This window comes from Blennius ocellaris, assembly GCF_963422515.1.
Source record: "Blennius ocellaris genome assembly, chromosome: 6".
NCBI lineage: Eukaryota > Metazoa > Chordata > Actinopteri > Blenniiformes > Blenniidae > Blennius > Blennius ocellaris.
The window spans coordinates 13,619,904-13,637,505 of NC_137655.1; the positions used below are offsets into that span (position 1 = coordinate 13,619,904).

A 17,602-nucleotide genomic window follows, 5' to 3' on the forward strand; every position below is an offset into this window, starting at 1 on the left:
GTGTCGACGTTCCAGTGAGGCGGTCCCGAGCAGCTCCCTGAAAAAGTCGCTCTTTGTTAGTTTTGTAGATTTCCTTGTGTATTTATTAAGAATAATAACTTTTGTCTGAAAGCATGGCTTCCACTGATGTTGCTCGGCAGCCGGTACGTGTTTTTCTGCTCTCTTTTCGCCGTGTGACGGAGTTGTGGACAGTTGAATAGGGAGTGTCCGCGGCTATCATTAAGTTAGCTTGTCCGAGAACTTTCTGCCTGAAGTTTTTACGAAATCTTTCAACCATACTAATGCGAGGGAGGTTTTACTAATATCATTAGTATAGATCCATAAAAGTGTATGGCGTTCAACCTGTATGTATTTGTTACTTTCTGAAAGGCTCACTGTTAAATCTCTTTTTCCACAGCGGTGGGCCCTAGCTCTAGCTGGCTAACACAACATTACTACACAACATTAGCCCTGCTTCATTACTTTGTGGAGATAATTCTTCACTTTAAGCTCAAATAATAGACATCAATCCATATTAAACTCGGATAAATGTGTCACGCAACTTCTCTTTGCGTCATATCTGAATGAAATCTAGAAATCTGACACAGTTCAACAAAGACTTTCAACAATCTGCATGAATGAAATGTTCTAAGGAGTTTCTTTAACGTGAGTCATGTGTTAGTTGTTACTGTCTGATTAACTGAAACTGACTAAAGTTACTTTTACGAGGGCATCAGAGTACCTGAGAAATGATCCTGGTTAAGACCACATAAAATACTTAGCTCTTCTACCTACCAGATTGTAATGGATTATTTACCGGTGATTTAAATTTAGAACTACTATGTCACCATATAAAAGCTAACCAAATGGCTGTAAATAATACGTATCGACTCACATTGTATGCATTTTATAATCTCCACTTACTTCTTTAGGTTTACCAGATATAAGTAATAATTCGATTTGGATGTTGGGTTTAAATATGGTTAATTATTCATCTTCCCTGCATCACCATGTTTGAATAGACATTGTAGACCGCAGGAAGCCGATGGAGTCAAACAATAATTCAGATGCCACACACAGCAGTAATTCCGTCCAAGTTTGTCTTTAAAAGAATAATACCATAGCCTGTAGGACATCCTGACAATGTTCTTACTTGTTTTTTTAAGCACATGATAATCTCTTAAGAACAACGTTTCTCCTCAGACAGATCTGGTCAAAAGCCTTTAGCGTGAATGTTTTCACAAACTATATATATATATATATATATATATATATATATATATATATATATATATATATGTGAATGTTTTTCTGCTCAAAATTTGTGTTTGTGTTACCAGGTTCACATTTTTAGCAACTAGTTCTACCACGCGCATGGCAGGGATTCTCTTACTTCTGAGTTTTGTGTTATGTTTATTATACATGTAGCTCACTGATTGACAGCAGAGCCGTTCTGTCATGATGTTGCAAAGATACAATGCGATGCACAAAAAAGTAAACGGTCAAATGTATTGTCAGTGTTAACTGCAGGAAGTACAATGGTGGTACCCCTCTATCCACCATCTCTTGCAATAAAATAGCCACACCAACATCACTTTGAGCCGCCTGTCTGATGTCTGATGGATTTTGTTCCACAGGATAAAGGAGCCCGTCCTCTGTCACTCGCTGGCCATGTGGGGTTTGACAGCCTCCCCGATCAGCTTGTCAACAAATCCATCTGCCAGGGCTTCTGCTTTAATATTCTCTGCATCGGTACCCTGTCACACACATACACTCACACCTGTGCTTACAAAGTCACACAAACACAATCACTTCAACTGTTTTATCTTAAAGGTGCTTTCCACAGCGCTCGTCAGAAATGTATCACAATCACACACGTAGTGCTTAATAATGTGACGTCTCAGGTGAATGTCGAGATTCAAATTTACATTTATCCATTTCCAATTTCAAAGAGTTCATGAAATGAATACTAACACAACAATATTAAATCTCAGTGAGACACAGTTACTGAATATTGCTTCTCCCCCCTCCATGTTCCAGGTGAGACCGGTATTGGCAAATCAACGCTAATGGACACTCTATTCAATACCAACTTTGAGAACTTCGAGTCGTCCCACTTTGAACCTCAGGTAAAGCTCCGGGCTCAAACCTACGACCTGCAGGAGAGCAACGTCAGGCTGCGGCTCACTGTGGTGAATACCGTGGGCTTCGGAGACCAAATGAACAAACAAGAGAGGTGAGAGTGACGACCTTGAAGTGTGAGCGATGAATGAATGTTAAAAGTGAACGACACCGAGCACTGCCTTTGCCAGGTCACCAAGATCACCAATCGTGTGTCTGTATGTCTGTCTTGCAGCTATCAGCCTGTGGTGGACTACATCGACAGGCAGTTTGAGAGTTACCTGCAGGAGGAGCTGAAAATCAAGCGCTCTCTTCACAACTACCACGACTCTCGAGTCCACGCCTGCCTTTACTTCATCTCCCCCTCTGGTCATTCACTCAAATCCCTCGACCTGGTCACCATGAAGAAACTTGACAGCAAGGTAGGAATTGTATATTGCTTTCACTATACATTTTCTCTGTGTTGCTTTACAGTTTTGGGATTTCTGAATTACCCAAAACAATGTGAAGATACTACTTAAATGTCAGGTGCGTGCGATTTACAGAGACTGGGTGATCACACCGGGCAATAACAAGCCAGCTAAATGTGAATAGGCTGTTCAAACGCCGTAAGAATGCTGCATCTCAAATGTTTTGGATGTCACCGAGAATGATGTGCCTCTGGGAGGAGGAGCGGGAGAATGACAGTGATGATAGCTGGAGACAAAACGTGAAGCAGCAGATCTGTGAAGGCGAAAAACATCCAAGACTATATAAACCCAGAGAGGAAACGGCTCAGTGTGTGTAATTGTGTCCCACTATCAACATTTAGCAGCATTACAGACAGCTGTTTTATTCTGTTTCCATTTTTTTCTTTTATTTGAATATATATTTAATGTCTTTATAAAAAAAAAAAAAAACATTTGGTCTACAACAGCTCAAATAAAATTGTTTACTGGGGCGAAGTATTTTCCAGGAGGAGGACAATATTTTATTTCAGTAAACTGATAGCCAACCGGCCAACTTCTTCAAGAGACTGAGAAGTTAAAAATTAGTGCTGATTACCTTCTTTAGAAAAGCAAACTTGGATTTGTTAATCCGGTCATTGTTCAAAAGAATCAGAAATGGAACAAATAATGCCAGATTTTGAGTTTGCCAGCAGAGAAAGTGGCTTTTTGGTGGTTTTCATCGGAAGTTTGTAAGGAAGTAGATGTGAACACACCATGAAAACTGATTAAAAACCAGTGTTGGTGTTGGGGCTTCTGCATGAGCGAATAATTTGTGGTTGTTTTAATGCCTGACTGTTGGGGGAGAGCTTTACCAGGCCGCCAAGGAAACCCCCCTCTATTCCTCTTGAAGTGGTCAGAAACTTTCCCATGCTCTCTGTGTCTACTGACTTTGTGTTTTTTGTGCGGTTCCACTGCGCCGCAGTGTCAGTAACCCCGATCTACATGTGAAAGGAATAGAAAAAGTGGTGGAATGCTGTAATCACCTCACGCAAACACACTGGAGTTGTGCCTTTGTGTTGTTGTACAGATACACACAGAAAGAGATGATTGTTGAGGGTTGCAGCAGCGACAGACAGTCACTCACTCAGACAGCTGTTGGAGCAGATCTCCTGGCTTTGTTTTGTCTTCTCTGCCGGGATCAGTGTGTGTGTGTGTGTGTGTGTGTGTGTGTGTGTGAGTGTGTTCTGTGCGTGTGTGTTCGACTGTGTGGTCTTGAGTCCAGAAGCTTTGCTCAGTGGCAGCGGCTCACTCCAAGCCTGTGTTTGGTCCGACAAGATGACAGACAGACAGGAATGTAGGATGACTGAAGCAGCAGATTGAGCCGCTGGGCCAAAAATAACATCAATGCAACATGCTTTATATAACAACATTTTTTTGTAGCGATCTGAGTTAATTAAATAAAATAAATAAAAATTCTATTTTGGTTAAGTTTTGCCTGGGCTGTTTGTTTTGCTTGACCGGAGTTCCGTTTGGCTGAGATTCCGGAACAGTTTATTAAGGTCAGTTCAGTCACTTATTACATCAAGACCTGTTCTGTTCGAGGGAATGAGTGTGATTAGTCGTGTCTTAAACTATTTCATTCAAAACTACACATGAATTAATATATACAATTTGGGGGGGGGGGGCACACTATTGTACTGATACATTTTCCACTGTGCCATAGGTGAACATCATCCCCGTGATCGCCAAAGCCGACACCATCAGTAAGAGCGAACTGCACAAGTTCAAGATCAAAATCATGAGTGAGCTGGTCAGCAACGGCGTCCAGATCTACCAGTTCCCCCTGGATGACGAGACCGTGGCCAAAGTCAACACCACTATGAATGTAAGAAAACACACCAACACTTTCTTCTAATGGTGGATTTATAGGCTGCTACCACATTGTTGTTGTTGTTTTTTTACAAGTCCTTTGAGGCATATTTTTTTACATACTTTTCCCACAAGTGTGTATCTGCGCAGACAGATATGTAGATGTGTTGTTGATGGTACACCTAAATCAGCTTTAATCAAATAATCTCTACATTAATTATTTGCTTGTGAATTCCACTGCAGGGTCATTTGCCATTCGCTGTGGTTGGCAGCACAGAAGAAGTCAGCGTTGGGAACAAAATGGTGAAAGCTCGCCAGTATCCATGGGGCGTGGTACAAGGTAGGACTAACCTCTTTGTGTTTTTCCCTTATTGTCCATCAACTGTCACTGTTTTAAATTTCATTGTATTATTACACACAGAGATCAGATTGTCCCATATTGTTTGATTGAGTTAGTGAATAAATCCCATGATGCTTTGTGACATCTGTGACCTGCACAACAAGCTCAGCCGGTGTATTTACTATCAGCTACAGGTCCGATCGTTAGACATTAAATCAGGGCTATAAAAACTGATCCGCGCTGGTAAAATAACCTCGGCTACGGTTTGTCCTTTTGTCGTTTGATGTGCGCCAGTGGAGAACGAGAATCACTGCGACTTTGTGAAGCTGAGGGAGATGCTGATCTGTGTGAACATGGAGGACCTGAGAGAACAGACACACACCCGTCACTACGAGCTGTACAGACGCTGCAAACTGGAGGAAATGGGCTTCAAAGACACAGACCCAGAGTGCAAACCTGTCAGGTGAGGCAGCCGCTCACAACCAGCAGACAAAGATGCATCTCACTACTATGACCTACAACCGTCTGTGTGTGTGTGTGTGTGTGTGTGTGTGTGTGTGCAGTTTGCAGCAGACCTACGAGGCCAAGCGTCAGGAGTTCCTGGTGGAGCTGCAGAGGAGAGAGGACGAGATGAGACAGATGTTTGTGCAAAGAGTGAAGGAAAAGGAAGCGGAGCTGAAGGAGGCTGAGCGCGAGGTAAACTCAACACTGTCACACACTTCGACTTCAAAAAAGAAAGAAGTTCTGCACTTTATCCCCTTGGGGTCGAACATAATTGCTTTTTGTTTTAATTTCCCTCAGTTGATGATTTTTTCCCCCCTTCCTAAACAAATGAAATGGCGTGTGCTGTTTTTAAATGTTCGGAAGTAGCTCTGATATATTTCCCCTCGAGGGAGAAAGTTTTGTGTACTCGGAATAAATGTGAGCATATTTTCCCTTTAAGCTTCTGCCTTCCCTTCACGTTTCTTCTTTTTATTTGATTAAATCCTCAAAGAACCAATAATCCAACAACTTTACATGCAGTTGACTTTCAGCGAGAAAGTGAAGTTCTTCTTTTGACGGCAAATCATTGCGCTTGTGGTTTTTTTTTTTTCTCGGCTGCAGCTGCAGGGCCGCTTCGAGCAGCTGAAGCGCCTCCATGCGGACGAGAAGGCCACTCTCGAGGACAAGCGGCGGCTCTTTGAAGAAGACCAGAGCTCCTTCGGCAAAAGACGAGCCGCTGCTCAACTCCTGCAGGCCCAGAGCCTCACGGCCAACGGGAAGAAGGACAAAGACCGCAAGAAGTAAGACGCTTATCTTCACATGGCAGCCTCAAAAAGAAAGTACACACAGAATAGAGCGCGAGGATGTTTACCGCAGTTCAATGATAAATTCTGAGTGTTCTGGATCACAAGAGTTCTCCTCAAGGTAGGAAAACACTCCGCTCTAAAACCTACTAATGAATCAGATTTAATGCTGATGGCTGAATTATTCCAGTCAGATGAATGTAAAGACTGGTTTTCCTGTTGCTCTCTGAACCTGGAGAGGTTTTAGTTGGAGCAGAACAAAAGTGGCCAGTAGTGAAGAATGAGGTTGAAGACATTGAGTGAAATTGAATCGGACTCTTCTGTTTCAGTTCTGGCTTCATGTGAAGACCTTCAGACCTGAAGTACACTCCACTGTGATCAGCATCTCCCCGCATCCTTCCAGCCCTCCGTGGCCAGTCTCAAACACTAACCAGGGAAACCAACATCAACCAACAGTGTGTGTGTGTGTGTGTGTGTCTCTGTGTGTGTGTGTGTGTGTGGATGACTTTGTTTTTGTGCCAAAGTTATAAAACTACCCAAGATTCCTTTATACTTTTTCCTCTATGGTATTTTATAATCGTCCTTGCAGGTTTTTAATGCCTCTTTTGAAATAATTTTATATTTATCTTTTAATTTTTATATAAAACACTGAGAAACGTCTCAGTGGACGGATTGGAGCACAGCCTCCTCACTACGTACCCGTTTCACATCAGAGGACCTGGACAAGCGCAAATATCACTCCTTCACTTATCTTCTATGTTCAGTGTTCAATAAGCACACTTCAAATGTTAATGGATCAAACACGTCCCGTGGCTTTTTATCTACATACTTCTTGTAAACGATCACAGAGCTGCTTAAGTCGACCTGTCGGCAGTTTTCAAGTTTGTTTCAAAGTCTCTTCGAACAAAGGGTTACAACTTTGAGCCATAATTGTAATGCTACCAGTTTCATTACTGTCGGGTTGAAGTGGAATTTATTGTTGAACCAGTCTGAACTCTACAAGGAGAAAATATGATGCAAAGTAAAAATTTTCCTATATGAGACAGGAAGCAACATTTGCATGCAACTCCCTTGGAGACAGTGAAGTGGCCTGAGTTTCAGCACTTAAATGTTTGGAAACATTTATTCTGAATCATGCGCATATCAAAACTGGCTCCATCGGGTGAAGCAATGTGTGTGTGTTTTTTTTTGTTTTGTTTTGTGGTCGTACAATTTAAACACAAAACATAAATCCAGGACAATAATGTTAAAAGATTTGAATTACGTTATATTGAATCACAGGAAGATTTGCATCAGGTTGCTCGGACCACTGAGGAGTTGTGTGGAACTGACGAAGAGGAAAACTTTGGATAACCTTTGAAAATAACACAGTGGGTTTTGTTTGCTTCTCTCTGTTCTGGCCAAGGGAACATTAATTGTGCTTAAAATGTGTGTTTGAACGTCGCTCAAGCTGTATCTGATCTTTTTGAAGGTTGATCAGGTGTCAGTCCCCGGTCATAGGGCATTATAATCTCTTATTTCCTCTCGGACTCTTTGGTACATCTTTTTGATGCGATAAACCTTCAGTCAGGACCGGTGGGCCGTTGCAGAATCCTGCCGGATGGTCCTCCAGCAGGTCCAAAGGGAAAAGAGGTGTTTTTAAACTTTCCACTTCTGCAGTATTTTTACAGTCGTGCTGTTTCTGGGAGGAAGAGGCTGAGGGTTGTTTGGGGATCAGGTACATGTTACAGCATTTATTTATATATATATACACCCTTTGGTTTACTCATTCCCTTACTTTTCTTACTGACACAAACAAGTTATTGTTTGATCCTGTCCGTGAATAAAATGCCGACTCCTGAGAAAAAAAATTAAATAAAATCTTACTCGAGTCAGCATTTGTTGAGAACAAAAGGAAGAGAGGAGCTACGCTTTTATGACTGTTTTATCATAATTCTCTTCACTTCTGTTCTGTAAAGTGCTACAATTTGTCAAATCACGTCTTCACTTCAGAATAAAGACGATTTTTGTCATGGTGGCTGTCAGCAAAGTGCGAATCATAAACGGGTCTATTACCGACTTCTTTTGTGGCTCCATGTTTATCTGGACCAAAGTGGAAAAATAAGGGTTTTTGCACTGTGCTCTCGTTTGCCGTGCACTCCCGCAGACGTGTTTAATAAATTGGACCATTCATGACTACAGCAATAGTATCTGTGGGATTGTCACGGGCTGCAGTTTTACCAGCTGAGAACAGCAGAGATCTGATCTGCTGCAGGGACACATCCTCTGGTTGCTGAAGGCAGCGCCGACCAAAGACCGCACCAAACTGATCTCCTGATCTGTTCTTAAATCTGTCTCGGTCAGCTGATCAAAGTGCTGCCGTCTGATCCACGCCAGACTCCCACGGCGGGCACTTCTGGCTTTGTTTTAATCGGACGGGCTCCTGGGCGAGTGTGAACACCACCACAAAGATCTGTTAGTGCCTTATCTTAGAAATCCACCTACTTGTACATTCAGGGAAACTATCAATGCCTTTCTGAGACATGTTTGTACACTTGTATTTAAGGATTAAACAGTATTATTTGGGAGCTTTTTTTTTTTTTTTCCTTTCTTTCCAAATAAATCTGTATTTTTTAATGACAAGTTTTGTTCTTTCATTTGTTATAAGATCCTTCGGGAAACGATTTCGGTAAAACAAAAAGCTATCCGGTTGTCAAAAAGGAAAGCTTGAAGATATACTAGTGTCGTGGATAGTTTCTGGATGTCGTCATATCTGTTTTAATCTTTCACACACTCGGGGAGCTATTCTTTAAACCAGTGTCTCAAAATGAGAAGCAAATCACGTATAAGCACCCAAGAAAACTTGGTCATTGAACGCTTCACAGAGCCAGAGAACAAATACGTGACTATAGTCCAACTTGCTTTAATGACTCAAGTGAATATAAATTGAAATTGCATCTTTTCTGGACAGTTTGCACAATAACTGAGATCGGCTCCATCCTCTTGAACATATTCAAAAGAGTCATATCACACAACTTTTCAGCACTTTCACATGATTCTTATTTTTTCCCAAAAACATTATAGTCAAAGCTTTTTGCTCCAAATCCAGCTTGTCCAGTTGAATATTTGAGCCTCATTCAGAATGTGATGATTTTCAGGGAGCTGGACTGGCTCTGCCCCACATGCCCATCTTGGGAAGAGGAGGGAGTACTTCATCTCCTCATGCCATGTGCTATTGTTTACATTCTATCTTGTCACTACATTATGGAGAAACGCTGTTCAACCAAACCAATAAGAACCAGAATGTGACCCAGAAGGAGAAGCTCCTGAAGAAGTTGTGACTGCCGCTGCAGCACGACGTTTCAGAATGTTAGTAAAACATATTGTGTGTCTGAATATGTTAATCAACAGCACTGAATATTTTCTTTACAAAGAAATGTGCTGTTTGAACAGCAAATAAATGACTATTCATACCAGCCTGAGTGACTCTGATCTTATCTAACTATGTGCATGCCACAGGTCTGAGATATGGTAATTTAATGATCCTCAACTAATGATCATAATTAGTAGCAGACAGGAGAATATCCTGAACTGCCATTTAGTCATATAAGATCACCTCACAATTATCAAGCCCATACACAGACCTCAGACTCTGCAAAGCCGACATTTGATCTACAGTCTATCAGCACAACTTTACAAACATGAACAACCCCTCACAATAAACAAACAACCAAAAACAAAAACATGGGATCAGCTGTTGCAAACTAACCAACCTGGTGCTTTGAAAAGTAATATAAAGGCATATAAATCAGAATATTTTACTTACAGCTCCCACGTTTGCTTTATTCGAAGTTTTGCAGCGAATCCAGCGTGGTTCTGGACATGTGGGGGAAAAAAGTCCTCCGTGAAGTGCTGGCAGCGACAATTAAGCAATTAAAAATACAATTAATCCACTGGGTCTTCACAGGCTCAGACTAAGGCAGTAAAAATCCGCTCCTCTGTTTGTTGGTACAAATAATAACTGTGAACCTGGCGCATTTAGCTCATATCTTTGCTGGTATCTTTCTATGACACCTATCTAAACACCTGCACCTGTCACCAGGTGGAAAAAAAAAAAAAAGCGCATCGCGTGCGACTTGTGGGCGGGTCTCAGGGAGGGGCTCTCTGCATTGGGTTTGGCTAAAAACTTTGGTGACGTCACCAAGGGTTTGCTTTCCGATTGGAGAGCGCACTTTAGAAACAATTAAACCAGCCTGCCATTGTTTGATTTCACTTTAGTGTTTTTGAAAATCAGAAAGTAGAGATCTTACTGAGTCGGGAACGTATTAAGGCATGATGGATTTAATAAGTCGGACACTGTCCTATGTCCTTTAATTTACATGTACCATGGTATAATTGGCAAAAAGCATTTAAATACATTAAAACAAAATAGAAACCATTTTTTGTGTTTCGTTTGTGTGATTGTAGACGCTCAGCTGCTGTGCTGCTGGCCTTTTTAAATATTTTGTTCGCAAAACTCACCTGTCTTCAGAAGTGCATCAATGAAATTAAACTAAAATGTATATGTTTCCGCAATTTCACAAAGTCTAAAGAAGCTGACAGTTTCTCCGACTTAATTCCTCCCCAGCTCTTGTGATGCATTTCAAAAGATATGGTTAAGGCAGGGATGACGGCTCTTCCCTTTTATCAGAAGGTAAGAGGATAGAGGACGATCACCAGCTTTACCTTTTGCTTCAAAGAAAGATTTAGGAGGCGGCAGCAGCTTAACACCTCTTCCATCTCCTCTGTGCGCAAAGGGCCTGCCCTATGCAGCCTGGTGTCAAGGGCTTGTTCCCTGCAGTGTCTCAACCTGTGGCGCTGGTGCCCTTCATGTGACTCGGGAGCTGGCAGGCTGACAGGCAGGTGGACAGACGGCTCTGGTGTAAAGCAGAAGACTGCTAATCGATTCCCTGCAGGGGCCTGCAACGCCTCCATCTCCACCTCCAATCTGGGAAGAGGACACCCAGAGGAGAACTATTTCACCAAGGCAAACTGTGTGTGTGTGTGTGTGTGTGTGTGTGTGTGTGTGTGTGTGTGTGTGTGTGTGTGTGTGTGTGTGTGTGTGTGTGTGTGTGTGTGTGTGTGTGTGTGTGCGCGCACAGGCACCTTGAGCTGCTCCCTGTGAGTTGCAGCGTTTTGGTGGGAAGTGGTGCCTCCCAGCTTTCTCAGCGGAGGTGAACAGTTTATCTCTGCGCTGCAGAAATCTTCCGAATCTAAATCCGCTTCCTCACTGTTTTGCCTTAAATATGGAAAACTTCGATCACTGGGGCCAAGTTTGTCCTGAGTGGGCAAGATATGTCGTACACCCACGCAGACACTACCCGAACACATGCCCTTGTCACCTTTTGCGAGTCACTCTAAATGCAAATGGAGACGATCGTTGGAGACAGCCTCGACTCCTGGAGAGATGAGGTTGTCATTTAAGGGAAGCGCCAGCAACGCTCTGAAATTACCAATTACACACTTCATCCATGCCAGTGGTGGCTTGAGAACAGAGGGTAGAAAGAGGCTGATAAGGAAAAGAGGATAGTGGAGAAGAGGGAATGGGAGTAGAGGGCATGCAGGAGGGAGTTTTATTTCTAAGGATCCCTCAGCTGAATCTCTGTAATGATAGACCGTGATAAACTCCATCCAACAAAAGTACCTGCAGCGTTGTTTGTAAGACTCCACAAGCTCATAATGAGCACATTGTGAGTGCAGATAATTATAATTAGTGCTGAATATGAGCTGATTCTCGGGGTGAGTCTTCTCAGGGGCGTTCTTCAAATCATCACTGGCTACAGTGATGATTTGTTTTTTAACTTGTCAGAACTCATAAATGTGTTTTGTATCCTCTCGCTTCCTGTTGCGTGTTCAGAGAAAGCTGCAGGCGTATGCAATTAAAAAAAATAAAACTCCCACAAATATCAGTTTTAAAACAAAAGGCATTTATTGCGAAAAATGCACTTGACATGAAAAAAACAATCAAATCAACCACGGGTCATCAGTACAAGACGATGTATAATGATCACATGGTAGAAAGCGCTGGCCGTGGCCAGCACAGAGCATGACTTCAATGGCACAAAAGGCCTATAAATATTCTGCACAATATAGAATTATATATATACTTTTTTTTCCCTCTGGGTTTTTTTTTTTAAACTCCACTCAGTTCTCATGAGGCATGAGTGTCCATGCTGCACCAAGCTTTTTCATAAAATTTTTTATTATTTAAAGAGCTACATACAGAGGCCTCCTCCCACCCTCGCACGCACGCATACGCACACGCACACACACATACGCACGCACACACACAAACAAGTATCCATAGGAACAAATATGGCCGACATCTAATTCAAGATGGCAGGATGACAGCTTCCCGGAGGGACAAAAAGAGAGTGCACAAAAACTTCATAGAAATCCAGTCAAAAAATTGAGCGTCATACAAATGTGCAATGGTGTGTTTGGTGTTGTGTTCGGATCATGTGGGAATTACCGCTGCAGACGTACCACGAGTTTTCAAAGTGGTATTTACAACCAGGAAGCTGAGGCCGAATGACAAGCTCACATCAAGTAATCAAAACACAAGAAAAACATTTGAAAACAACCGGCGGTTCAAGTTATTTGGAGTAAAGTGACCACCGTGCAGTGGTTTGATTCCTGATGGGGTTTTTTTTGACTGCTGTAAACGCTTCCACTTCACTGCCGTCGGCTGAGCTCAAATACAAACGAGGACTTGTGCTTACTTTTGAGTAAATGAGAAATTAGAGTCCTCGGTTAGTTCACAAACACGTGGAGACCCTGCTGTGGGTCTGTGCAGAGCTGTTCTGGGATCTGCTGGTTTCTTGTCTCCGGGCCAAAAAGAACAGAGGTGACTGGTAAACAGCCCGCCGGCTCCTTGTACCAACGCATACAGAGAAAGTGGAAAAGAGGGTGCTGTTCTGCCGAGAATAAATAGGAGGAGTGTGTATATTATTATTTTGCGTGTGTGTGTGTGTGTGTGTGTGTGTAGTGGCACATGTAGGCACTAGGGTTTGACTGACTGGCTGAGGTTTGGAGGCCAGTGGAATAATGTTTTGAACAGGAATTTTCAAAGTGTAGAAGGATGAGACTCCTCAACACAGACAGAGATCGAACCACAGTGAATGGTGGACTTCCTGATATTTTCACATTAGATGTTATTGTTAACATCAGTTGGGACCCAAAGGAAAAGAACTTGCACAACTGATCTCATGTTGGTCTTAAATATTTGAATTGAGATGAGAGGTTTTTCTGCTCCGAAAACACGTGTTTTAATAAATATTAAATCGATCCATTAACATTTTAAAGGAAGTAATTATGCTGGGAAATGGAAATCCCGGGTCCACCCAGTCCCACACTTTGAAAACCACAGCTTTAAATCTTGTTTCGAATGACTGAAGTCCAATAATTTGACATTTACTTCATCTTTATCATCAAGAAAATTAAACTGGCACTTTCAGTGGATGAAACCACAACAAATATAACGCAGCTATCAACAAAACTAAAAGAAGAGACACAACTGATCAGTTGAAACGTCAGACAAATATAGAAAGAAATTGTTCACACCCAGTCTCGCAAAGTCTGTTTGAGCTGTAACAATAATTCAACACAAGTAGCTCAGATTTATCTGTTACCCATAGGGCATTGCATTAATAAATGCAGCTCCATGGTCGGTCACCCCTACTTCACAGTCCAAGGTGAACATATCTTTCATTTTTTTTTTTTTTAACTATAGACCTTCTCTCCTTTTTCACTTCCTGAAAATATATATAAAAAAAACATGGGATAAAGTATTACAGCTAATAAAAAAAAAATTCTGCTTTGACACCAGATTTATCATTTGTACTACTGTTTTTTTTTTTCCTGTGTGCTTGTTTTCTGTGAGTTTGCAGAAATCTTGCTGCAAGCACTCATGTTCATTCTGCAGTCGGATCATTTGGGAATAAAAATAAGAAAGTTTTCAAGCTGTTTTGAACCTCGAGGTTTGTACTGATGAGATACAAAGAAATAAAAACAGACCTTGTGCCATTTTCAGTTCAACTTGCTGATGTTTTGGAGCATCTAATTTCTTAATTTTCTTGTTTTTTTCCCCCCCTCATGGATTTTATTGATTAGAGACTTTGATCTGCTTTGAGCGTGTTAGAAAACTGTGTGCTCTGCCAATGATTCAAGCCTCGCCTGCGTGAACGGGGCCATTAGCGGTTTGTGCGTCGTTCTGGCTCAAATTAAAACAGGCGAGGAAAGTCGGTCATGCCCTCAAACTGTGCTCTTTCCCTGCTGACCTCTCACTCTCTGGTTTACGCACACACACACACACACACACACACACACACGCACACACGCACACACGCACACACGCACACACACAGTGAGAAAGTCGAGCTCGGAGTGTCGCTGTGCTTCTGTCTCCACAAACAGAGAAAAAGGTAGATGGTTGTGGCAGGATGTAAACTAGACGAGCCTGGATCTGCACTTGAGACGAAAAATTCACGAAAGCTGACTGACGATACGCTCACTGCACAAGCCATACAAAAATACTTGTTAAACGTTGACGAGTTCAGAAGGAGAGTCAAAGGCTGGCAGTCGTATGATGAAAACAGATTTCCTTGCTGCCCCCAGATTCCAACGCGCCCCACCCCAACACAATAATTTTTTTTTTCTTCAGTTGTTGCTTTGTTGAAGGATTTTCACATTTCAGACGAAAAACTGGACAAAGATGATGTCAAAAAGAGGTTTGTCAGCTCAGAAAAAGAGCCATGTTTGCACTAAGAACTGAAGATGTGATGAGCAGCAGTGGAAATCCCTTTTGTCAAGTCGATGTGTGTAAAATACTGTGTAGATATAGATATACTGGCAGGTTTGGATTAAACATTATTAAGTGCATTTCCCGTTTGTCGTCTTATATCGAAGTTCAGAAACAGCATTATAAATACAAAGTCCTTAAAGAGTTTGGTGTAACTTCTTGTACCTTATTACATTCAACGAGCCACTTAATTCAGTTTAATCTGTCTTTGTGGGGGTGGGAGGGTCTATCAAAGAAATCACATTTGATAAATGTAACGTAAAAGAATTTGTATACATTTATGCAAGATATATAAATAGCAAAATGAGCGGCCTAATTCATACTTGACTTTTTGCACCATTTGTTTTTAAATGAAAATCCCAGTGACCATTCGTCACAGCATGACAAAACAAACATCTATTTCAACATAGAAACAAACCGAATAATGCTACATGCATCGTCAACACATATCAGGAACAAAAAGAAACAATGTGTGCTTGTTGTCGCAGACTGGACGCAGGGATGTGCTTCGATGATACTGGAGTGTCGGCTCACACGCTGCCCTCGTCACCTGGCCGGAGAGTTTCACTCACAAACAAAGAAAGCACCCAAATTCAAGTTCTGAGGTCTCAGTGGAAAAGCAGAGCTTATGCCGTTTTTGTGCTAGTGTTTGCTGGTGGATGATGCCGAAGGAGGAGGGGAACTGGGAGGCAAGGGGTCGTCTTTCTGTGCTCTCTGAGTCTGTGTGCCTTCAGTAGTCAACATCACGGGTCTATAAAAATCAGTCTGAGGGAGCCGCTCCCACCCTGTGCTGGGCGGACGATGGGAAAAGCTGCCCTTCTTCCTGTGTGGCGGGGCTGGTCGAAGCTGGGATTAGCTTTTCTGTGTGTGTGTGTGTGTGTGTGTGTGTGTGTGTGTGTGTGTGTGTGTGTGTGTGTGTGTGTGTGTGTGTGTGTGTGTGTTGGACTGATACAGATTTCTGAGGCAGGATGAGGATGTCTATAATGTGTTAAACAGTATTAAATACATATTCGCTTGAAGTTTCAGTTTCCTTTTCAATTATTTTGGGAACCTATAAAACTGTATCCAAAAACCAACATTTTAAATAAAATATCTGATCTAAATCCAAATAAATACAATTTTAGCATCATCTTAAGGCAAATTCTCAATTTTTCTTTCGGCTTGCTGGTCAGCATTTTTTTTTTTTTTAATGAGGTATAGGAAAAAATGCAAATCTGAAAAAATCATGATCAGCTCCTTTTGTTTTTGTATGCATGTGTTTGTGCAGCTTGTTCTTTTTGTTGTTTTTTTTTTTTTTTTTTTTTTAACTCAAACAGAATATTCTTTTGTCCACTTTTTTTTGTTGCCTTTCAGAAGCTTTCGACAAAGCTGCCGGGAAACAGGCCAGTTTGTCCCGTTCTCTGCAGAGTGCCTTTGTACCACCCGTCATCTCGTCTCTTATGAACGAACACCACGTCTCCCGTCCGCAGCTCGATCTCCGCCTCGCTCTGGGGAGGGTAGGGCACCACCACGCGATACCTGCCACACAGACACAGTCAGCAGCATGAGAGGCGTTAAGACATTGAAACATCCTACACACAGGAAATCAAGCAGTGGAGGCTATTTTCCTTGCAATGCTATGTTCACAAAAGTGCGGCTTCAGCGACATGATTATCTTGAAAAGAAAAAGACAGGATGAACTTGACGTAGCACAACCTGGAGTATGTAAGCTTTCACACAATGCAAGTTGCATCTGTAGCAAAAAATTATGTTTTCCCCGAGCTTGGTTTTGCCCTGGAGACACTTTATTTCTCCCACAATCCAAAGAGATGCTTGTGAGCTTAATTCGAGCCTGCATGTTGTATTGAGGATCAAATTTGAGTATGTGCAAATTATTGTCTGTGTTTGATTTGAATGTACCGTACACCGCACAGCGAGTGGATTAATGATGGTGATAATATAGGTTCCGACAATCTGTTTGTCTCCCTTCAATTCTCTCTATCCTCTAATCCCAACCAGAACGGCAGCAAGACTCCACCGCGGAGTCTGATTCTGCAAAGCTTTCATCCCGGAGTCAATTTTGTTTTTTTTAATAATAATACTAATAATAATAATAATAGAAGTGATGTATTTCGTGCTTCATTTGAGTCTTCAGTTGTGCAATGTTCGACAATATCTCACATCATCTGTGTGTTTGAAGCATCATATCCAACTCATGGAGTCAATAAAGCTCTACGAAGTGTTGTTGATTTCATAAATGGAATCACAGGAAAAGGGTGTTGAGATCTTGTGAGCTACAAATCTAGGATCTTTCCATGATCTCCTACGCCTACGATCTCACTGATCAAGAATGCTATGCCATCAAAACACACAGACACTTACACAAATTCACACTTACTAGAAATTTTCCTGGAGAAAATCCAGACAGGGAGAACATGCATGATTGGTGGTCTCTCAGGTTTGTGTCGAAGGTTTGAGCTCTCAGGTTTAGCCATGTGGGAAAATTTTAATCATTTTTGCCCCAAATTTCTGAGTGAAAAAGTATGTAACTGTTTCCCCTCTGCTTTGTTCCCAGTAAAAAAAAAAAAAAGCAGCACAGTAGAACTTGGCCTGCTGTCGCAGGAATCTTTCAAGAGCCAGTAAGCGCATCATGAGGTGGTATGACAACCACTATGTCTTCGGTTTGTTGTCCCGCTGCCATTGAATGTGTGCAATAAGAAGTGAAGATTGCAGAGCCGCCTTGCTGCTCTGTCTGACACACAGCCGACGGAGGGGTGTGCAT

At 41.9% G+C, this 17,602-nt stretch overlaps 2 protein-coding genes across 2 annotated transcripts in view; one reads left to right on the forward strand and one right to left on the reverse strand.

Annotated features, from left to right (window-relative positions):
• The first annotated feature begins 3 nt into the window (after window positions 1-3).
• On the forward strand, window positions 4-8,639 carry septin10 (septin 10). The gene is made up of 10 exons (XM_080497923.1): window positions 4-143; window positions 1,617-1,731; window positions 2,020-2,215; window positions 2,336-2,522; window positions 4,252-4,413; window positions 4,641-4,737; window positions 5,032-5,200; window positions 5,301-5,433; window positions 5,842-6,020; window positions 6,353-8,639. The coding sequence occupies exons 1-10, from the start codon at window positions 114-116 to the stop codon at window positions 6,366-6,368; spliced, it is 1,284 nt and encodes a 427-aa protein (XP_080354049.1). The 5' UTR covers window positions 4-113; the 3' UTR covers window positions 6,369-8,639.
• Window positions 8,640-11,947: 3,308 nt separating this feature from the next.
• The window catches only part of LOC308131311 (E3 ubiquitin-protein ligase SH3RF3-like), a 95,580-nt gene continuing 89,925 nt past the window's right edge, over window positions 11,948-17,602 (reverse strand). The window contains exon 10 of the mRNA XM_080498008.1: window positions 11,948-16,359. Within this exon, the coding sequence (XP_080354134.1) occupies window positions 16,191-16,359 (169 nt within the window). The 3' untranslated portion in view covers window positions 11,948-16,190. The remainder of the gene's footprint in view (window positions 16,360-17,602) is intronic.